Below are 24,619 nucleotides of genomic sequence, written 5' to 3'. Positions count from 1 at the left end.
CACTTTTGTGAATATGAATTATTTTTTTAGTAAAGGAAGCTATGTAGATGAGGTTTTCATAAGGGTGCAATACAGCTATTTTTATTAATCAGATTGTAACACTCATATGAGATGTACCTTGTTGAGATGATCCTAATTGTGACAGCAGGGCATACTGTATGTAGATAGGCTTGTGCAGGTCAGCTGCAGGTATGAAGCCTAGGGAAAAAACTGTTCTTTAGAACTGAAGAGAGAAACTTCATTGCCTTATTTGCTGTTGATGTGATTTGTTTGCGTGGCACAACTTGGGGCATTCTTTGAGTTCCTGTAGTGGTCAGGACCTGCAGAAGTTCAGCCCAGTAGCATGGGTTTATTGAGCTGCTCTGCCTGTTATTTTGAATACCCTTCAAACTTTTATAAATCTTATTGTATGTTATAGGTTTTGAACATTTTTAATACTTGTAGTGGAAAGCTAATGTTATATTTGCTGCTTTTATCGCCCTCCCACCTTCATTTTAATTTTGTTTCATTGATGTAAGTGCATTTTAATTCCTTTTAAAATATTGCCCTTTTTTCCTATTTATTTGCTAAAATGGGAAAGTATTTTTAGACAGTCACATTCTTCCTTTAGGATACTTACTTTGATCTGACCTCATCAAATCAGTAATTAATTGACCAGTTTAGACTTTTACAGGTAGAGTAAAAGAGAATTTGTAGGACGTTGTGAAATATCTCTGCTCTGAGGCATGTCAGCATTTCAACTAATAGCGGTAGTACTTAGTATTAATCTAGAAGCAAAATCATTCAATTTTTTATTTTCCAATGCACTTGCCTCCCACTGAGTATTTAAATGATTTAAAATGTATGTTGGGTTCAATTGTACTGTCTTAATAAATATTTTTTGTATTAGTAAGCAACATAGGCATTTATTCTTCGTTAGCATGGCTTTCAATTTTACATACACCAAAAGGGACAGCATTTTTTTTTTTTTTTTACTGGATGTTGTAAATTGTGCCAGGATTGATTCTTTCATTCACTTAGTTTATACGTAGAATATATTAGGTTAGTTGGAATTGTTAATTTTCCCTAGGGGAGAAGCAAATGCTCAAGGCACTGATTGATAAATCAATAAATCTTTAGTGAGTTTGGTAAATAAGCTGTCAAGGGTGTATGTCATTTTTCCTTTAGAGAACAAATTTTAGTCAGAATGAATGTGTTTGTTTTCTTGCATTGTTTTCTTGTTCAAAATAGTAAGACACAATGCTGAATTTAAATAAATCCACAGAATTGCAAGGATTTATTAAACAGTAGTAGAAATGGAGTTTTTTCTTGATATCTTAACAAAGGATTCTGTTGTTTGCATATTTGCATTTCAACCCCTAACCTCTCCTGAGGACAAATAGATGTCTGACTATTAAGCCTAAAGGCATAGAGCTGGAAATCTGTATTAATCCTCTGAATGCTGACTAGTTTTCCTCAACATTCCCAGCGTGTGTGAAGAATGTGTTTGTAGCCAGAAGGCAAACTGGCATCTAAGCAGAGCAAAAATTTTGAAAAATAGTTGTGTTATGTATAAATTCATTTTACCCTTGGTGCTTTATTATTGCATATTTGTTTCATTATTTCATACTCTTTCTTTAAAATAACTTACTTTAGTTTTTCTGTCTTATGGGCAAAGGGTTGGTCACTAGTAATAGAAATGTGAACTTTATTTTTCTAGACATTTTCTTTTAATCATGTAAACACTAAGTCTATCATATCTTGCTGAACTATTTTTTCCAATATAAAAAGTTGTTTACTGAAGTGAGTGTGAGGGAATTATACATGCGAGGCACATATGAACTGAGGGTTTCACAAGTGGTAGCTTAGCCTTCAATATTGACAATAATTATTATGGTAAAAGTTAGATTCACAGTGCATTGTGGAGTGATGGTTAGTGCTCTATAGTTAAGATGGAAGCTAGTTTCCCTTCATAAGCCCAGTTGTCAATCCCCTAACTTCCCCAAAATAAAACCCACATAACTTCATATATTGTTTTATCTTAGGTAAAAACTTATCCTGGCTAAAATTTGTCAGGGAAAAATGTGAAGTACCCCATTCATGTGTATGGTGTCGTTACCTGTGATGATACCTAAAGATGAACATTATTGCCATAGGCAGGCTCCAATCTTGTTTGGGGGCCTTTGGGCGCTACTATAATACCAAAAATATAATAGTATTTCCAAGTATTGTATTTCTGCAATCGGGGAGGAGAGACAAACAGAAGTCTCCTTGAAATCCATGAGGGGCCACACCATTGTGATCTAATCTGCTACTGGGGTTCTCAAACTGGGTGTCCGGACCCCTCAGGGGGTCATGAGGTTATTACATTGGGGAGTCGCGAGCTATCAGCCTCCACCCCAAACCCTGCTTTGCCTCCAGCATTTATAATAGTGTTAAATATATTAAAAAGTGTTTTTAATTTATAAGCGGGAGTCTCACTCGGAGGCTTGCTATGTGAAAAGGGGTCACCAGTACAAAAGTTTGAGAACCACTGTGCTATGCTAATCTGCCAATTCTACAATCTTGGGAAGTATATATTAAATTCTTTGATAGTTGGATTTATAAATTGAGATGATAAATGGCTAACTGTAATGACAAGTGTTTGGAGATGCAATAGTGACTCCATAGTTCAGATTGCATTTACATTTGCACATTAAGCATGGTTTACATTGTTTTTTGTTTGCATAAGCATAGTGAATAATATAGGTTATCCTACCCAAATTTACAGCACTTACTCTTTGAGTACAGAATTAATTTTCTGAAAATTTGATTTTTTCACTTCTTTGTGTACGTTGGGAGGGATAATATTGTTGAATTGAAAGTTAGTGTGTTAGACAAGGTATTAGTGTTTTTGGATGGTTGAGTATCATAATGGCAGGGTGGGCGTGAATGTATGCCTTTACTTTGTTTGTTGGGAATAAATGTATTAAGACTCTACTTAACACTAATTTCTGTGGCACGCTACTCCTCGCCCCATCACAACTTGACGCGCGTCTGTTTGTTCATTGACTATGGTTCCTTATCCAGTTTTCAAATCAGATGAATTAATTGTCCATATCCAAGCTATCATGAATTATGTTGTAAATAATTATTTGAGGGACAGGTCTGAATGGAAAGAGTAACGCTTGATTGGATAGATATATTGCAATTAAATTAGGGCTGTCAATTAATCGCAGTTAACTCATGATTAATTCAAAAAAATTAATCGCGATTAAAAATTAATTATGATTAATTGCACTGTTAAGCAATAGAATACCAATTGAAATTTATTAAATATTTTTGGATGTTTTTCTACATTTTCAAATATATTGATTTCAGTTACAACACAGAATACAAAGTGTACAGTGCTCATTTTATATTACTTTTGTTTCAAATATTTGCACTGTAAAAATGACAAACAAAAGAAATAGTATTTTTCAATTCACCTCATACAAGTACAAGTGCAATCTCTTTATTATGAAAGTGCAATTTACAAATGTAGATTTTTGTTGTTACATAACTGCACTCCATAACAAAACAATGTAAAACTTTAGTGCCAACATGTTCACTCAGTCCTACTCTTTGTTCAGTCAATCGCTAAGAGAAACAAGTTTGTTTACATTTAAGGGAGATAACGCTGACCGCTTCTTATTTACAATGTCACCTGAAAGTGAGAAGAGGAGTTTGCATGGCACTTTTGTAGCTGGCATTGCAAGGTATTTAGCTACGCTAGACATTGATATGCCTCTTCATGCTTCGACCACTATTCCAGAGGACATGCTTCCATGCTGATGATGCTTGTTAAAAAAAAAAGTGTTAATTAAATTTGTGACTGAACTTTGTGACAGAATTGTATGTCTCCTGCTCCATGGTTTAACCCGCATTCTGTCATATATTTTGTGTTATGGTAGTCTCGGATGACAACCCAGCATATGTTGTTTGATTTAAGAATACTTTCACTGCAGATTTGACAAAACACAAAGAAGATTCCAATATCAGATTTCTAAAGATAGCTACAGCACTCGACCCAAGGTTTAAAAATTGGAAGTGCCTTCCAAAATCTGAGAGGGACGAGGTGTGGAGCATGCTTTCAGAAGTCTTAAAAGAGCAACACTCTGACACAGAAACTACAGAACCCAAACCACCAAAAAAGAAAATCAGCCTTCTGTTGGTGGCATCTGACTCAGATGATGAAAATGAACATGCGTCAGTCCGCACTGCTTTGGATAGTTATCGAGCAGAATCTGTCATCAGCACGGACGCATGTCCTCTGGAATGGTGGTAGAAGCATGAAGAGACATATGAATCTTTAGTGTATCTGGCACGTAAATATCTTGCGACACCGGCTACAACAGTGCCATGCGAACACCTGTTCTCACTTTCAGGTGACATTGTAAACAAGAAGCAGGCAGCATTGTCTCCTGCAAATGTAAGAAAAACTTGTTTGTCTGAGCGATTGGCTGAACAAGAAATCGGACTGAGTGGACTTGTAGGCCTTAAAGTTTTACATTGTTTTACTTTTGAATGAAGTTATATTTTTGTACATAATTCTGCATTTGTAAGTTGCACTTTTGTGATACAAATATTGTAGTGCAATCTCTTTATTAGGTGAGTTGAAAAATACTATTTCTTTTGTGTTTTTTTTACAGTACAAATATTTGTAATAAAAAATAAATATAAAGTGAGCACTGTACACTTTGTATTCTGTGTTGTAATTGAAACCAATATATTTGAAAATGTAGAAAACATCCAAAAATATTTAAATAAATGGGATTCTATTATTGTTTAACAGCACAATTAATTTTTTTGAGTTAATCGCATGAGTTAACTGCGATTAATCGACAGCCCTAATCTCTACAAAATGTTCTTCATCGTTTCAGACATTTTGAGATGTTGGTATTGTATACCCTGCTTTTTTCCTTTATGTAAAATAATTTAAAGCCGGATTATAGTAACTATTGTCACAACGGGTACCTTACTCCACTAATAGTTCCATTGAGTACAACAGGACTAATTGAGGAGTAAGGTTCTACGAGAAGTCTGTAAAGTATTCATAAATCTGGCCATTAATGTTTTTGCACAAACTTTTTTTAGTTTCTATTCTCAATTTTTAGATAACTTTGGTACTTTTGTCTGTTTCAAATGTGAAGTCTGTTTCAAACGTGATTACATTTCATGGCAGAATTTGGAAAACTTTGCTGAGTCTTCTCTGAAAACCATCTAATCTAGTTAAAACAAGTTCAGTGCATCCTGTTTCTCTGTAAATTAAATCTTGAAACTTGAATCTTGAAAACCTGAAATCATTCTGGTTCCTGTGCAGATTAAAAAGGAATTTACTCTTGCTAAAGTAGAATGAGTTTATTTCAACTAGTATTCAGCTTTGCACTAATATAATAATTTTAATCTGATTTAAAATTATAGGGCAATGATTAAAAAATCTTATTTGCTGATGATGATAGTGGTCTTTTAGCCTTTTAGGAGAATTTTAAGTTCCTATTTTTTCACAGACAGTTATTTTACAATCTTTTGAACTGCACAAAAGTATGTGGTGGTAGATTTTTTTATTTTTTAGCTCTCCATTCTGTTTTCAGATTTACTCCTTTTCCTGTGTGTTTAATAATTAAAAAAGGAATGTTAAGGGACTGGGACTGTAATAAGGTGATCAGTGATCCAGCCCCTAGTGAAGTGTGACTAAAAGCCATCATCTGGCTGATCTCATTCATTATAGAAGACAGACCTGCCAGATTGAAAACAAAGAAACTGCTGTGACTGGCTATAGGGAACACTGCCAATGTAGATTTGTTTTATTTGAGATGGGATAGATAGGTATAGTGGTTATCTAGGCTCACCTTCCTTTTCCAAAGGCCCCATATTGTTCCGAGCTGTATTTCAGAGCTGGCTGTATGTAACCTCTGAACCTCATCAACACTACTCCTGGTGCTGCCAGAGTAATGTATTGTGGAACCTATGCCTATAAAGTGAGAATAAGATTCCCATGAAACTCTGAGCTCACTTTTAATGTTGGAGGCCAACACCTGTGGTGTACTGCCATTGGTCCATAAACCTTTAAAATAAGAAGGTCTGTGTTAATAGTTGCATATTCACAAGTAGACTTCACCAGAAGCTAGTTAAGACTTATGTTGGAATGGCCAAAGACAGAACATCTGAATCCTTCCCCAACTAAAGTCCTTGGCCTCCAACATTGTCACAAATCCTTTAATATTTAAAATAATATGAAGGGAAAATATAGGTAAAAACAAAGCTCTGTTTACTCTCTTTTATTTCATATTTTAAAAATAAAAGATCAGTTTTGTAATTGAAATAAGACACTCCAAATTGGGTGACATGGTGGCATATTGGCATAGTCAAGTGATTGAATCAATCTCCTAGGACCTATCAGTATCGTGCTATGATGTGCAAAGTGTCTTGTCCTGTTCAGATAGTTAAAATGGACACTATCAATGATTTACACTCAAAATTGTACATTTCTTAAAACTTTTGATGTAGGGCTTCCAGATTCTCTGCTTTTCCAAAGAGATATTTCAAGCTAGATACATGTACAATTTTTTCACATTCCAAAATAGAAAGTTGTAAATATGTGTGGTAACTCCAGTTCTAATACCATATTTTAGTACTTTCTCCAAAATAGATGTATAACTCACTGGCAAAGTATGTTGCATGTCCACCACTACAAGTTGGTCCACATGGAGAGTAACACTATAGCCTACTCCCACCATTATATACTCCACACAGTTCAAGTGGAATAGGTGTGTGCTGTGTATCTGAAGGTTTTGGGTTCAAATCCTGCTGACAAGTATGAGAGAAAAAGTGTATGTGATAATGTATTGAATGCACAAAGAGGCTGGCTACATGACACTGGCTCTCCTCTCTGTTTCCACATGATCATTAAAATTACATTAAGACAACTACATATATATATATTACTTTTCTTCTTAATTTCGTTTTTTCATGTAAGCAATGCTATAATTGCCCCAGTGTTTCCTACATGAATGGAGGAAAGGTGGTTTGTGTGATTACATATGGGAGGGAAAATGGTCTATTAGACCATCTCTCTGTTAAGATGTAGACAACGTTATGAGCTTGAGGGGAAAAAACAGTCCTACACTAATAAATAATACACACTACATTGTGAGGCTGCTTCCAATACCCTAAGAACTGTACAATACAACAAAAGTGGGAATCATCAGCTACTTTGCTGTGTTGTACCTTTAGAGCACAATGTGATGTGCAAAGGAACCTAATGAATAGATAGTAACTATCAATCTAACCTACCACTGGATGGCATCTTTGTTCCACAGAATTACTACTGAAAACCCAATGATCTGGAGTGAAAAGTTGATTTTTATGGGAAACGGTTGAGAAACAAGGTTTGCAAGTTTTTTTTGTCATTTCTTCTTACAGTATCCAAAACCACTCTACTCTCCATTCTATAATTCTTCAAAATTAAAAAAAAAAAAGGCAAATGACAGACTACTATTAGACTGGAAGATTCAAATCACCAATTACTATTACAATTTGCTTTTTCTACCTTTCCTGTAATATTTTATTCTCTGCACAACTATTGATAAATAATTAGCAAGTGAGATGCAAGAAATTATTCTATCCAGGGAAAAAACAACAAGGAGTCTGGTGGCACCTTAAAGACTAACAGATTTATTTGGGCATAAGCTTTCGTGAGTAAAAACCTCACTTCTTCGGCTGCATAGAGTGAAAGTTACAGATGCAGGCATTATATACTGACACATGGAGAGCAGGGAGTTACTTCACAAGTGGAGAACCAGTGTTGACAGGGCCAATTCAATCAGGGTGGATGTAGTCCACTCCCAATAATAGATGAGGAGGTGTCAATTCCAGGAGAGGAAAAGCTGCTTCTATAATGAGCCAGCCACTCCCAGTCCCTATTCAAGCCCAGATTAATGGTGTTGAATTTGCAAATGAACTTTAGTTCTGCTGTTTCTCTTTGAAGTCTGTTTCTGAAGTTTTTTTGTTCAATGATAGTGACTTTTAAATCTGTAATAGAATGACCAGGGAGATTGAAGTGTTCACCTTACTGGCTTATGTATGTTACCATTCCTGATGTCCGATTTGTGTCCATTTATTCTTTTGCGGAGGGACTGTCCGGTTTGGCCAATGTACATGGCAGAGGGGCATTGCTGGCACATGATGGCATATATGACATTAGTGGACGTGCAGGTGAATGAGCCCCTGATGGTGTGGCTGATGTGGTTGGGTCCTCTGATGCTGTTGCCAGAGTAGATATGGGGACAGAGTAGGCTTCTATCCAGGGGTTCTCCTGATGAACTAAACTATTAGTGCTGTTGAAATGCTCTTGATGATATCATTGGAACCCCTCCAGAAAAAAAATAGTTTATTGCCACTAATTGCAGCCTATTTTATTTTGTTTATAATGTATGGACTCTAATCTTTTATTCAGAATGTGTATACTTCCTAAAAAATATTAGGTGGCAAAAGTATCATGCAGAAGAAGGGGAAAGAGTTGAGTGCATCTCTAGAAGATAAATATAAATATAAAGGATAAACTTCTTTATGTAAACTTAGCATTCTACTTTTTGTGATGTTTATACATCATCCTTGCAACTTAACAGAGAGGGTTTAAGGCAGTGAATGTTTTCAGCAGTACAGTGACTTATGGTGGCATTAGAAAGAACAATAAGAATTTATTTTTAAATTGGTGTGGTAGGACCACATTGTTTTTACAAACAGAAAATAATGACTCATCCCTCTTTTTTGTAGCTTTCCAATAACTGTATCTAAGGAGCTTATTCTTTTTTTTTGTAGCTGGGGGGCAGAAGGGGGGCGGATCACCATGATAACTGGTAAAGAGAAAACAGTTTGGCATTGAAATCGTGATGAGTAATACTGTACTTGGTAAGGTCTGTGATCTGGCTGTAAAATAATTGTCACATGTTCATGATTCAAATTGACTTTGATACAACTGTTTTGTCCAAATGTATGTATGAGTTCCATTTATGCATATTTACATAATTGTCGAATGTTAGTGCAAGAAGTAATCAGTTATAGTAATGATCCCTTTGCATAATATATATAGCTGTACTTTTTAAATTTTTACAGCAAATAGGGTTATCTTTTTCCACAACTATTTATATTGATGTTTTGGGTTAATAATTTTCTCATGTATCACAGGCATAAACAGTAATGCTGGCACTATACATACATTTTCAGTTACATTGCTTTTTAAAGCCATTGTTACTATTAGACTGTGGTTTAGGGATTTAAACCTGTCTCATAAGTGAATAAAGTTCTCTACCCTTTACTCAGATAGTGTATGGAGATTTCTTTTTGTGCTATTGCCCTTGACTCACTTTCCTCAAATCCTGATCAGCGCCATCTCACAAAAAGATTCCACATCCACAGTCTTGTCCCTCCCGAGGAAAAAAATAATCTTGTCCTTTGCCTATGCTATTTTCACCAGCGGCAATAGATTAATAAGGATTATAAGATATGGAGTGCTCCAGTGGGCTTCATTTCAGCAGCAGAGATCATAGCCTTTCTTCAGGGCCATGGATGGTTTTGCTGTATGGCCAGCAGGGTGGTAGATCCCCTTGATCTATGCACTCTGGTGTCAGCCCCCACCCATGCACATCTTACTTCATTATTCCCCTGCTTGTGCACAGGGGCATCAAGCCAAATGGAGTCACATACACTCAGAAGGCAATTCTGTTGTACGTGTTGCCGTCAGATAACCTGCCGTTATATGCAGTTCAGTGAGACAAATGTAGTCTGATGGTGAATTCCTGGCCAAAGACTGAACTGCAGTCCAGTGGCAAAAAAATGAGCTCTAGTTTCAGTTCATTTCTCGGTGGGAAAGTGTGCACATCAATCCTCTCACCCCTTATATTTGCCTGTTTCAGAAGAGAAGACAAAGATCAAGTGTGAATGGCAAAGTGTGTCTACAAGAGCAGGGTTAAAGAACACTGACAGAGCATAGACTTTGTGGAACATTACTCTGCTGTTACCCAGGCCATATCTGTTTTGAGGGTAAATGGGATTTTTTCAGTCATTAGGGTATCTTGTACCTTTCATGAGCACTAAGTTCAATAGAGAAACATGGAAGTAAAAGATTTTTTTTAAAATGAATTACCGTACTTTGTGAGGTTTATTTGACTGTATTATTAAGACTAATATCTTTAGACTTCTTCACCTGCAAAATTCACATGTAGATTTTATTTTTTTCTTGTAAATTGTACATTTTAAAACTTCAGAATTTTGAGTTTTGCTGTTACAGTATCTTCAAAAACTACCATACAGAAAGAATGTTAATCAGGGGCTCTATATTAGGACTCAAATTATGTAAAAAATATTGATTTTTACTTATTGTTAAAGTATAGTAAGGTAAATAGTTCGGTTCCTGCTTACTATTTTGAGGTGGATTGCAAGGAGGAACACGGATAGAACACTAAAGAAAGAAGAAATGAACATTCCCGAAAGTTAATGGGAAAGGGGTGATCCTTACAATTATGTTTTGTCTTGAAAATTCTGCCAATTATTGAGTGATAAATGTTAAAGCTATGGTAATTGTACAAAATAGCATTTGTAGAGGGCAATATTAAAACAATTAATTGCACAGTTTACTTTGGTGTTAATGTTCAATTAAATTTCAGTACATGACTAATCAAGACCCACAACAAACATTTCAGTCAAATATAGTAATACCTCTAACTTACCTTTTTATATAAATGTAATGTTCCTTATCAATTTATACATATATTTTTTCAAGCCTTGCAGTTGTTTTCACTATCCAGTTTAAAAATTCCAGTTGTCTGAATAGAGAGAGTCAATCTCAGGGTTTTTAAGTCATTACCAGTAAAAAAATTTTGGCTTCTTAAGGTTCAAGAACAAAATTTGTTTGCCTGTATGTCATACTATGGACTTTTGTGGGAAATGGAAAATACTTTCTCTATTTTTCTGTTAGAATGAATGTTTGATGGAGGTGAAACTGCCTCTCAGAGACCAAATGCTGGAATCACAGGCTGAATATGTGAAAATGCTAAAGATACTTGTAGCTTTCCAAATTTTTCTGTACAGATGTATATATCATGGGTCCTGGTTGAAGTGAATGCGATGACATTGGCTGTATGTCCGTGTAGAAGTTGACATAATATAAGTTTTGCTGCAAGATGCTTGCAAAATCCCATGTTTATCATAATCATTTGGGAACACACTGATAATGGTGTGAACATTTATTGTGTTTGCATTTCGCTTGTTAGAGACTCCGTGGGCTTGTTCTACATATACAGGGTGTTCCACAGAGTGTAAATGCAATAGTTCAGAGCCATTTCTGTAAGAATGACTCTAGGTCTTTTTCTTCCTCACTGCATTCCGGATTCTTATTAGGTGTTCATGTATGGCATCTTTCTAAGTTAGTGCTTTGTTTTCATTAACTACACAACCAAGTAAGCTTAAACGGCTTTGTAGTATGGACAGCACCTTTGTTTTAGCTCTAATCGGAGAATTGGGGCTCCAGCCTGTTTTTTCTAGATTCACTTACTCTCCATACCAATTTATCTAACCATGTGTTCATGTTTGTGATTATCTTCACATGGTCCAATATTCAGCTAAGCTCATATGGCTTGGCCAGAAATGGATCTTCAGCCTCAGGTGATCTTGTTTAGCTTCTCTGAAGTGGTGCCAGTTCCATCACAGGCATTAAGGTTTTTATGCTAAACATTTTTGTGTGTGGTTTGTTTCCTTTTTTTTCTTCAGCATTTTTGTGAGATTTGTTGTTCTCAATTGTAGTTTTAATAAGGGTATCTCTTGAACCTTGAGCAGTTTGAAATAATACAGTGTTTTGGTTTCAATGTCTGTGGGTTTTTTGTTTGTTTCATTACGGTTGTTGATTGACCCCTACTTCCAAGCCATCAGTGTATGGGGGGAAAGTGAGGGCCTTGTGGTCTGCGGTCACTACTAACCTTTGTCAGCTGGCCACATAGCTGTCATTGCTATCACGTTTCTCATCAACTTCTGGTCAAAGGAAAGGTGCCCATATAGAATTGTGGGTGTTTTTGTCCATGCTGGACACACCACTTTTGCAGATTGCCTGATGTTGAGTGGTCAAAGAGATATGTTCCATTAAGTTGTTTCTGAGTCTTGGGTATTCCATGATAAGGTAGAGCCAGGTGGCTGTGCCAATAAACTGGCCTCGCTTCCCTCTTCTGATCAGGAGCATTGCATGATTATTCCCTTTAAGGGAGGCAGTTAATTTATAAAAGTTACTGTATCGCATGCAAAATTATCTTTTGTTTATGCTTTTGTTATAGAGATGACGATGACATCAATGATGTTGCCTCTATGGCTGGAGTTAACCTTAATGAAGAAAGTGCCCGAATTATGGCAACCAACTCCGACTTGGTTGGAACCCAGATACAGTCTTGTAAAGATGAACCCTTTCTTGCTGCTATCCCTTTACATAAACGAATACTAGAAATGGGTGAGAAGCATGTCATTTGCTTTCGGTAATATTGTCTTTGGAGCTGTTCAGTTTTAGTCAGTGTCACAATACACGGTAGCATCCAGCATTGTTATAATCTACTTGAGGATCCCCAAACTCTTTGCAAACATTAAGGAAATAAACCTCCCATTGTCCCTGTGAAGTGGGGAATCATTATTATTCAGATGTTGCACATGACCAAGATGAGGCACAGAGAGGTAAAGTGACTTGCCCAAGATCACAGCAGATGTCTGACAGTGAGTCAAGAATGGAATCCAGATCTCCTGCTTTCCACTCCCTATGGTTTAGCAGAAGACAAGTTGTTTGCCTGGATGTATTTTTTTCATACAAAAAAGATTTAAAATGTATTAATCCAATTTTTAACGTCTATAACGGGTCGGCAACGTTTGGCACGCGGCTCGCCAGGATAAGCACCCTAGCGGGCCAGGCCAGTTTATTTACCTGCTGACACGGCGGGTTCAGCCAATCGCGGCCCCCACTGGCCGCAGTTCGCCGTCCTGGGCCAATGGGGGCGGCGGGAAGCGGCGCGGGTGAGGGATGTGCTGGCCGCGGCTTCCCCATTGACCCGGGACGGCGAACTGCGGCCAGTGGGGGCCGCGATCGGGCGAACCTGCCACATCAGCAGGTAAATAAACTGGCCCGGCCCGCTAGGGTGCTTACCCTGGCAAGCCGCGTGCCAAACGTTGCCGACCCCTGGTCTATAACTATTTTAAAATTTGATGGTGGTTTTATTTCCTATGGTATGGATAAAAATAGATTATCTTTTTACTGACAGTTGGGCCTGAATGTTACCAGTTCTTTTGAGAATTAAAAAAAAAATTAAAAAGTAAACACTCAATTAGTGACATTTAAAAAGTGGCAAGTAATTATGCTCAGTATTTATTTTATGTTACTCTGAGCTAGGTTAAATGTGGTGGCCACATAAGATCTAAAAATGTCAGGAAAACTAAATTTTATTTTGACTTAGGAAGCTTTTAAAATTTTACTCTAAGTCCCATTTTAAAATGTGATTTAGGATCTTAAATACCATTGACATTCAATGAGACTTGGGTTCTTCAATGCCCAAGTCACTTTTGCAAGTGGGATTTAGGCTCTTATGTTACTTAGGTGACTTTGGAAATTTTACCTGTAGTCTCATACTTCTTAAATTCAGCGTAAATATATGGAAATCCTTTTACACTCTGGCAGGCCCCCATCTTACAAAGACCTATTCATGTGCTTTGCTTTACGCACTGTAAATAGTCCCTTTGCAGTACTGGGGCCGCAGCGAGGAAATAAATGCCATGTAAGTCCACAATTATCTTTTTCCAGTGCCCTTATGATGATGTCATCATATAAAGTTACTACACCTCTACCCCGATAGAACGCGACCCGATCTAACACGAATTCGGATATAACGCGGTAAAGCAGCGGGGAGCCCCGGGCCCTTTAAAGCGCCACCCGAGCCCCGCTGCTTTACCGCGTTATATCCAAATTCATATGGAACCCTGGGTCCTTTAAATCACCGCCCAAGCCTGGCTGCTGAAGCACGGCACGGCGTACCGGCCCGAACCCGATATAACGCAGTCTCACCTACAAGGCGGTAAGATTTTTTGGCTCCCAAGGACCGCGGTATATCGGGGTAGAGGTGTATAAGAAAATAATAATGCAAATTTTTGGGAATCTGGTGGTTGCTGTCTGAAATTATGAAGTCCACAAGCTTTTAGTGCAAGTCTCTGGAAGCACCACTGTGAGGCCTGCTGTGATTAAACTGTATACTGGTGCAACAAAACAAAAAGCAAAGAAAATTAGACCTAATAACTGGAAAGTCACTAATAAAGTTGCCATGCAAGCCTTAATTAATTCTTCTGGGTATAACAATTGCAGCCCAACATGGAGTTGTAATTTGAAGTGTCGGGCTTAGAAGACAATGTACATACTTTAAGAGCCACAGAACACAGCACACTGTTCACCATTTGCCTTTTGGGGTTTGCTCCTCAGAGAAGCAAATCCCTGTGGCTGTTTTTTGAAACTTTATTGGCTTTGATAATTGAAAATGAAACTTTCAAAGCTTTTAAAAGCAGCTGCAGGGATTTGCTTCTCAAAAGCAGTGAATCCAAGAGTGGTCGCTCCTAGTGAGCTCTTGCTGCTGTTTCTAGAGCTTTATTTTGGCTTTATATAAAGTCTTTTGTAGTTTTGAAAGTGGCTTTGGGGTTCACTAGTGGCTACTATTTAGTATCCATGGCTCTTGAGGAGAGAATTCCTGCAGCTGAGTTTGAAGCTTTAAAAGCTTTGTTTTCACTGTGTGGGGCCAGATTTTGTTGCTCTCACAGGACCACACAAAATTCAGTAGTTTGTGCTACGGGGCACTTAAAATAATGGGATTGTATGAGTATCACAAAATCAGTCTAACTATGTGTTGGTATGCCTAGGCACACAAAGACTAAACAAGGGAGACTGTCACATTCTTAGATACACTAGGAAAAGAAAAGTCTCAGATAATTGAATCCACTATTATCTTATGTTTTTGTATTATGCCTATTGACAAACAAGGTAAAATGCACTTTTTTCTTACATTAATGTATCTGAATATGGCTTAAAATTGGGAATTTTTTTCTATCTTGAAAGCTTTTCATATTTAATAATCACTTTAGTATTTAGGGCACCTTTCTAACGTTCCAGTAAAAGAAAGAACTGTGGTATGTACAGTATCAGGACACTGCTATTCACTCCTGTCTTAGAAGCTGGTTCTTTCAAGTTTTCTGTAATATTAATCCCCCGCTCTCTCATCTCTGAGCAAGAGCTCTGTAGAGAAACTCAGTAGTGTTCCCCAAAGGCTGTTTCAGAGATTATGCTTCCATTCACTAGAGTCAGAATATAAACTGCTAAAGTGAGAGCAGATGCTATGCAGTCTTTGGCAGTTACCACCAGCCAAATGCCTCAAAGTTATAGTAAAAGAGGTTTCTTCTTAAAATATTGTACATTCTTATCTCTACAGTAACTTGGCAGCATTATAGTCCATAGTTTATTTTAAATATAAATATTATCGATCCTTCTAAATATAAGAAATAGCTGAAAGATGCATTAATGTAAAGACACTAGTTCATTGCCTAAATTACTTCCTTCTCCATGTGCCTTTGTGTCTTGTCATCTTTGACTAGCAATTGTTGCCATTTGTTCATCTATGAAGGCAAGGATTTTGATTCAAAATCAAGAATGAATGTTTTTGCACCAGGCAATGTATTTTGTCGCCGTTCTACCCAGGATCATAAAGCTTAAAACCTGATTCTTCTGCATGGCAGCACAACACAATGGCACACACAATACTCTGCCTCTTCTTTTTTGAAAGGCTTCAATTTCTCTTGTGCTTGCTGGTGCTGTATGTTTTTATTTGGCAGATCCTTATGCTTGCTCCATTAGCACACCTGGATAGTGTTTCCTTGATGAGCCGAGAAAAATTGATTAGCCCCGTGCCATAGCTGCACTTACCCAAAAATTAATAGTGATACTTCCTAGTTTTCATTTGGGAGAGAACACAGGAAAATAAAGTTGGATAATTTGTGCTTGTTTTTATTTTTATTTTTTTTCATTTTTAGTTGTTCTTTGACTATTTTTTGGTGGACTGGGACTATCTCTTAGCTTTTATTAGCTTTTAAACATTAGCTGTTACGTGGACATTCTTTGAATTGAGTTTCCATTGTGCAATAAACTGGCAGCACCAAAATATACATAATGTTTCACAGCTCCTAAGAGGATTATTGTAAGAGTGAGTTTATTCTTTTTGCTTCGTAGCAGTTTTGGCAAAAGTAGAATCACCTTTATTCATCTTATGTATAATTGCTGCTTGATTGTGAGGCAGATAAAAATTAGGCTACAGTTAATTTTATATTGCATTTAAATGAAAGGTAACAGGACACAAGTAAAGGGTGAAACAAAAGAAGAATTTGTTTATATGCATTGACAACTAAAACTGAGAAAAAAGGGAAAAGCTACAAGAAGAGAAAGAATCAAACAACATCCATGATCACTGTTAACACATAGTAACAAAATAAGAACTGCATGCACAGTAGGAAGCATGAAAGGTAAATGAGAAGTCATACAAAATATATGAAACTGTACACTGGCCCATAACCTTACTCTTTGTACAACTATAGTGAGCCTTCAAGAAAACTTGAAGGATTGTAAAAGCTGTAATTGGAGGGGGGGAAAGCTTGGTGAGGCAACTAGTCCATTTTTTTGCCAATGCAGGATTGTTCGTTCATTTTGTAGTGTTTCATGTGGCCTAATGATAAATATTGTTAGTAATTGGTTCCCATTCCTACTGGTTTTGGGTGGAACCATCTCATTTTCTGTGGAAATCCTGATAGTCATACTAAATTTTCCTTTTCTTAACATTAGCCCATTAAATGGGACAATAGGATAAAAATCTAGTCCCCTTCTTTTCTCACACACCTTCTTTCTTGAAAAACTATTTAGGAGAATATCCCTGTACTTGTCTCTGTAGAAATGATGAGCCCTAGAACTTTATTTGGCCTTCAAAAAGCCCTCTTTTGGGGTTCCAGGTCACCAAAATGCAATCTATCGATAATCTTAGGATTTGTAAGAAAACACAAATTCCCACAGCTCAGTCTTGACTCCACCTGACTTCCCTTTCTATTTACAACCCAACCAAATGACACCACCGCCTATATCTTGCTCTTACTTTGACTACTCCAAAATGTCATAGGTTAGTGTGACATGGCCATGTAATAACTCAGTTACAGCAAGAATAATGAAACATAAGCCTGAAATACTGTTCTTCGGCTTATGCTATTCCTTGCTCTCTCTCGGTATAGGGCAGCTGGCTAACCAGAACCATTCAAAGTGTGAAGTACTTAAAAATATGTATATATTTCATTATAGGCGGAGATGGAAGTAAAATCTACTATCAGCCATATCTAACTCGGAGTAACTATCCACCTTATTTCAATATTTATTAAAGAATAATGATAGCTTTTCATTCATGGGAAGAGTCATGAATAATTGTTTTCATCCCCCATTCATTCAAAGTTATTGTTAATTTTGAGTTATGAAATTAATTTTTCTTAAAGATTTGTCTGTTGATCAATGATCAAATATTTATATCTCCTTGTTGTCAGAGACTGTTTTATGCAAAGAAAACTCTTTCTTGACAAGAAAACAATGTGCCTAATTTTTCCTACTAATATGAGTATTGTAGCACCTTGCTTATTCTAAATAATCTCTTGGCAGGGAAACATAGCCTTCAAGAAATCTGAATATGCATCTCTTTAATGTGTCCAAGTTCTAATGGCCGAGATAGTAGGAGGCCGAAGGTTATTCCTAAACATAGTGTCTGCAGAGCAGCTCTGTGTGATACGTTGAAAGCCATTGTTTGTCAATGATAAATTGCAAGGATTAGGTTCAACATAATTTAGATATACCCTGTTCTGACTCTTCTTGTGCTCTTCTCTAAATTCTGTCTGCCAGAATATTGACTGTTCTTCTGCCTAAATGAGTATTCTTCATAAACACATTCTTGGTTCTTGTGCCTGCTGCATGAATGCATGATACAACACACAGAAAGAAAAATCTTAGAATTAAAAACTTATCTAGGACTCTACATTCTGGAGGTACACAGTAATGGCATCATAGAGTAAAACAGGTGTGTGTGTGTGTGTTTTAAACAAATAATCTGAATGCTCTAGAGGGCATTTGATATTGTGTTAGAACTGCCTAGAAAATCTGCTTGGCCTTGTTCCATGAAGAGCATTCCAATAGGTTTTAGAGCCTTCTGTCTTATTTTCTCTGAGCATTTGTTATTAGTTTAATAAATAATAAATATAGGCATTCTGTCATCACTGTTTTGTCTGCCTGTTTATCAACAGTTACATTTGTGTTTGAATAGTATGATACTTGTACTACTGATGATGCTTTTTTAGATATGGAACAGTGCTAATGTAAAAGTATACTTATGTCTGTGTTTGGTTTACTGTTAATGGCTTTTATATCTGGTTAGATTATAGTTGTTGGAGTTCTCCTGTTTTAAGCCATGTGATTGCCCATCAGATAACTATGCGTATTACTTTTTTGCTTCTGCTTTCCTCCATCACATTGAAAAGATTTTGTTGTTTTCACCATTGGGACTTTAACTTTTTATTCTTGAACTGATTTGCCTTCAAACTGAAATGTTCCTTTCCATATCAGTTTATCTACCAGCATCTTTCTGTCATGACTCCCCCCTCCCCCCTCCCGCATATCTGTGGAAATTACCCTTGACTGTTTTGGAGGTAGTTTTAATATTTGCATAATGTGCCTATGAAATGTTAGTCCTCCTCAAGCGTAGCCTTGTGGAGTCATGTATTGTTCTAACAACATGGGCAGTCCTGATCCCATGAGTGAAATTCTCTGATCCCAGCTGCCTCTTTTAAGCAAGAGGTTTTGTATTAGGTATCATATCATTTAATTTGAAAGATTGTTTGCATGCCAAGTCTGTGAACCTTTTCCAGCTCCCATAAAGGATCCTTAATATATCATTTGTTGAGACATAACATAGACTGTTCGGTGGATGTATATATGAGTTTAGTGTTTGAAATGTCTGTAGTTTCATATCACTGTTAGGGAATGCACAGATCTGTCAGTTGAAGTACAAGGGTAATTATCTCATTGAGTTAATTTGATTTAAAAAATTTCAGATTAGAAAATTTGCCATAATTCTACATATTTAACATGCATGCCCAGATCTTCAAAGCTAGTGTGTAGAGAGAGGAAAAGAAAATGTGTTCATTGTGCCTGTTTTATAGAGACTTAATTTTATTTTATTTTATTTTATTTTATTTTGCATCTGATAATGTCAAACATTTTAGGGCAACCAAATTTTGTTAAATGGTGACCTATAACTATTTCCTTGAAAAAAGAAAAAACGTTTTAATCTTATTTAGCAATGCTGCTGATACTAAGCATAATTAGTAGGCATTTCAACAAACTATTAAATTGTATTGTTTTATTTTCTTTAATAGATCCACGATTAGACTTCCTGTTCTGCAAGACGTCCCAGTATGCATGGTACTGGTAACATCAGTACCACTAGAGAGCCTGGAGTTTGCCTTTCTATAAAAGTAAGACAGCTTTTGTTCAATATTTTTTGTGTATTTCTAAGGTTTTCTTTTTATTGTTATCGGTTCTTCTGTGCAACAGCACAGCATAGCTTCTGTTATGCTTTCACCAGTGCTACTTGCACATTCTATGGCTAACTTAAATACCAGTATTGATGTTCTTCCACCAAAACGTAGTCCCTCAAAAATAAGCTGAAATTTAGATTTGTTCAGAACATCAGTATTTATAAATAAAATGCAGCTGATTTCTACAGTCATAAAACTACTATTTTTGGTGGGGTTTTATTGTAATAGAACTGAGAACATGGCCATACTACTTGGTCCCCAAAACACATAGAGAATTCAAGTACTGTCTTCAGCATAGTACCATGCTTTTGTTTTATGAATCCCATGTAATGGTCTTCCTTAAAGATCCTGCTATCTCTGGAGGATGGTTCTAGCCTTCATGGCTTTCCACAACACCACCTGCTGCCTCAAAATAAGGGTTTGCCTGTGAATGGCTTGAAGTTCTTGATATTTGCAAAGGAGGGTCGAGCTGGGAGCAGTATTCCCCGAAGATTCATCCTGTAGCAGAGTCTGATGGTACTCTCCACCTCATGTATAGCTTGTCAGTATAAAGATAGGATGTAAAATAAGAACAATAAAAAGAAAACCTCAGAGAACCATTCAATATTGCAATAAAGCTGACTTGCATTATCCCCATAGGCAGACTCCATGCTCTAGTGGGGGTACTAACGTCACCAACTCTCAAAACATGCTGGGACATCTTTGTGGAGGGGGAAGTCATTGGTCAATGAGCAGCAACATCAAGGATCTTTAAAGGAAAAAAGGGAAAGGTAATACAGTTTCTATAAAGTGTTAAGTGACTGCTAATGTTTATTTAGCAATTCTGCTGATCATACTAACCTTGCAATAAGAAGAACAGGAGTACTTGTGGCACCTTAGAGACTAACAAATTTATTAGAGCATAAGCTTTCGTGGACTACAGCCCACTTCTTCGGATGCATATAGAATGGAACATATATTGAGGAGATATATATACACACATACAGAGAGCATAAACAGGTGGGAGTTGTCTTACCAACTCTGAGAGGCCAATTAATTAAGAGAAAAAAAACTTTTGAAGTGATAATCAAGATAGCCCAGTACAGACAGTTTGATAAGAAGTGTGAGCATACTTACAAGGGGAGATAGATTCAATGTTTGTAATGGCTCAGCCATTCCCAGTCCTTATTCAAACCGGAGTTGATTGTGTCTAGTTTGCATATCAATTCCAGCTCAGCAGTCTCTCGTTGGAGTCTGTTTTTGAAGTTTTTCTGTTGTAATATAGCCACCCGCAGGTCTGTCACTGAATGACCAGACAGGTTAAAGTGTTCTCCCACTGGTTTTTGAGTATTTTGATTCCTGATGTCAGATTTGTGTCCATTAATTCTTTTGCGTAGAGACTGTCCGGTTTGGCCAATGTACATGGCAGAGGGGCATTGCTGGCACATGATGGCATATATCACATTGGTAGATGTGCAGGTGAATGAGCCCCTGATGGTATGGCTGATGTGATTAGGTCCTATGATGATGTCACTTGAATAGATATGTGGACAGAGTTGGCATCGGGGTTTGTTACAAGGATAGGTTTCTGGGTTAGTGGTTTTATTCAGTGATGTGTGGTTGCTGGTGAGTATTTGCTTTAGGTTGGGGGGTTGTCTGTAAGCGAGGACAGGACTGTCTCCCAAGATCTGTGAGAGTAAAGGATCATCTTTCAGGATAGGTTGTAGATCTCTGATGATGCGCTGGAGAGGTTTTAGTTGGGGGCTGAAGGTAACAGCTAGTGGTGTGTAGTGCTGGTAGGGAGGATTCTGTGGGTTAGTATGCTGTTCAGAGTGTTGGAACACCACCAGAGACAACTCCCACCTGTTTATGCTCTCTGTATGTGTGTATATATATCTCCTCAATATATGTTCCATTCTATATGCATCCGAAGAAGTGGGCTGTAGTCCACGAAAGCTTATGCTCTAATAAATTTGTTAGTCTCTAAGGTGCCACAAGTACTCCTGTTCTTCTTTTTGCAGATACAGACTAACACGGCTGCTACTCTGTAACCTTGCAATGTTTTTCCAGAAAACATTGTAGTTCGTCTTAAAGGCTTCTCCACAGTCTTTCTCTCTCCCTCTTAGAATCATCTGACTTGAGATTTTCATGCTGCACTCGTGGGAATGTAAAAATGTGATTTCTTTTAAAATACTGTTACATTTGTTAGACCACCATATATTGTGCTTCTGCTGCTTTCAGAAATCAGATTAAACTGGGGTTCATTGACAAATTTTTCAGTGGTCATAATGAAGAGTTTATTGGCTTGCCAAGTTTTTCTCCAATATTAGACATGCACAACAGATGGTTGTAGTTTTAGAAGTTAGCATCATTGTCCCTAGGTAGGCTGCGCCTTTCAAGATCATTTTGCAATCCTCCCAGTGCACCCATTTCAAATGACAGGCCTGTGCCTCCACTTCTCTTTGGGTTGGGATCCTGTAATCCAACCACCCTTTGACTGGGTCTCTGGGATATTCTATGTTGCCAGTCTTAGTACCTTCCAGGCTTAACTGGCTTAGCACCTGGAAGGGTTTCCCTTTGGGAGCCTTTAATAGTATACAGCGAAACATGCAGTTTCTTCAAAACAAAGTATGATTTTTTTTTTGCCAAAAGGTGCACAGCAATCAGAAACTGATGTAAAATGAGGCCTATGTTCATACCATCTTGCCTATGCTTGGCATTCCCTTCAAGCCCGTAGGTAGACATGACTTAGACTTGCTGTCCCCCATTCTCTAGGGAACCAAGTTACAGCCTTGCTGCAGACCCTGACTTTCGATCAATCTGGGTGACTTCTGCATCTGTGTCAGCACTCACTGACACTCCATGGTCACCTATCTCAATTCACTCAATCCCCCTGCCCTTCCTTTTTTAGGCTCAGGGTCCTATAATGGTTTAGTATCCTACTTTAAGCCCAGGATTAGCCTTGGAATAGTAAACCATTTAAACCTGGATGGAGCCAGTAGTGGATATTCCACAATTAATTTTTCCCATTGTTTCCTCAAGGTTTCTTATCTATGTTATTGTTTTGATTTTCCTGCTTGTCCCCTTAATGGCCTCTTTTATCTAACTCCATAGCAAGTGAGCCATCATAAACACACAAAGGAATCTCTTCTCTTTGGTGACATCTGCATGAAATTACTTAACAGAAATCTTAATAAAAACAAGATTTATTAAAAAGAGAGAAAATGAATTTAAGAGAAGAACTATTTCTTTAGCACATCTAGATTTACATTTCTCTTTAAGCTACTTGAGACAAGGCTTTATCAGTTTAGTTACAGAGGAGGGAAAAAAGCAAACTCTTCTGTAACCCATCTGGTCAGACTGGCAGCCTCTTTTGCTGTCCAGATACCAGGTCTTTTTTTGTCCCTCATAGACATGCTTATTAGATCCCTGCATCTCAATCAGCTTACTTGTCTAAATAAGCCTCCCCAGTTCCTTGCAATGTTGTTGTAGCCATGTTGGTCCCAGCATATGAGCGAGGCAAGGTAGATGAGGTAATATCTTTAGTTGGACCAACTTCTGTTGGTGGAATTGACAAGCTTTCGAGCTTCACAGAGCTTTTCCTTAGGTCTGGAGATGGTAACCAGAGTATCTGACCTAATTACAAGGTGTTGGGACAGATTAAGAACACTTTATGTTAACAGTCTGGTCTTTCCCTAATTCATGCCATAGTCCCTGCTCTCCGAACCAGTTTTCTCTACTTATCTATGCACATAATAGTGTTTGGGAACTGGCTGTATTCTGCAGGAGATGGATCATTGAGCTTAATATAATACAGCCATACAATACATTCTGGGCTTTCTAATACTATAAAGTCTAAGGGAGAGCAAGAGGAAGATTGAGGGGTGTGGAAGAGAGAATTCTATGAAAGAAGGAATTAAACCTTGAAGGACTACTAGTACATTTTTAATGGATAGCACTGCAGTGGTGCTGGCAGAGTGCTCTCTGCAGTTGTGTCTGACCTTTGCATAGAAGTCAAATAATTGTGCTCTTTCCTAGATCACCTAAGCAAGGTCCAGACAGAGCCTAGTCCTAAATGCATTTTGATATTCTAAATTGTTTTTAACTTGTTCTTTTAAGATTGTTTGTAACTTAAATATGCAAAGACACTACAGATTTTCAATAGTTTATCACATCAGTAACCAAGGTCAGACCTGATGTTTTGCAAATAAAAACATTTTTCTCTTGCATCTCAGTCCTGTCAATCCTCTTAAAGTATAAATTATTAAAATAGCTTTTGATTCTTTAAAACCTTATCTGCTAAGATTAATATAGCAGCTCTTTTCTGCATTTTTAAATAGTAGAAAATACAAGTTTTTTGAAGTTTTCAGCATATAGTTTGGTCAACAAAATAGTTAAAATTGAATCATAACAAAACTGTTGCACCTTATGACTTCCAGTATAATTACACAGACAGTGGTAACCTTTAAAATTCTCATTACTCATGACCTGAAATTTGTCAGTAAAAATTCAGAGACACTTATATTTGTAAAAACAGTACATCTCAGGTTTTAGTGACTTATATGCCAGGATAATACTACTGTATGTTGATTCTGAGGTTATTGAGGCCTATCATACATAGCTAACATTAATATAAACTCTTTTATATAAAAAGTGTGAGGTTACGTTATATTTTATTTTTTACAAGATCTATTCTAATTTTTGTACTTGTTGTGCATGTGTTGCTACATCTTACAGTTTTGAGTGAACGTTGGTTGAACCATAGTTTGATCTTAACACATTTGAATATATAACCATGTACTAACACCAGGAAGTTTTACCCAGTGGTGCAAGTAGAAATCATTTCTTGCCGGCACACTGCACTCATGAGAGGGACACAAAGGGAAGGCACGTGTGACCTCCCCACATCACCCCCCCCACGTGACTCCTCGCCGCCCCTAGCCCGGGACCCGCACGCTCTCCCCGTCCATCC

General features: G+C 37.3%; 1 protein-coding gene across 6 annotated transcripts in view; it reads left to right on the top strand.

The window, feature by feature from the left end:
* The window catches only part of LOC101930808 (transcription initiation factor TFIID subunit 4-like), a 210,062-nt gene that overhangs the window by 48,778 nt on the left and 136,665 nt on the right, over positions 1 to 24,619 (top strand). For 5 of the 6 annotated variants that reach the window (XM_065567197.1, XM_065567195.1, XM_005289924.4 and 2 more), the window contains one exon: positions 12,321 to 12,490. In XM_065567197.1, coding sequence (XP_065423269.1) covers positions 12,321 to 12,490 — 170 coding nt within the window. Of the gene's footprint in view, positions 1 to 12,320; positions 12,491 to 19,506; positions 19,606 to 20,307; positions 20,439 to 24,619 lie in introns of all 6 variants that reach the window. The other variant, XR_006174924.2, reaches the window with a different exon arrangement.

Source organism: Chrysemys picta, chromosome 14, assembly GCF_011386835.1.
Source record: "Chrysemys picta bellii isolate R12L10 chromosome 14, ASM1138683v2, whole genome shotgun sequence".
In the NCBI taxonomy this organism is placed as follows: domain Eukaryota; kingdom Metazoa; phylum Chordata; order Testudines; family Emydidae; genus Chrysemys; species Chrysemys picta.
The sequence above is the reverse complement of the archived record's forward strand: the minus strand, read 5'-3'. Positions and strand labels throughout refer to the sequence as shown.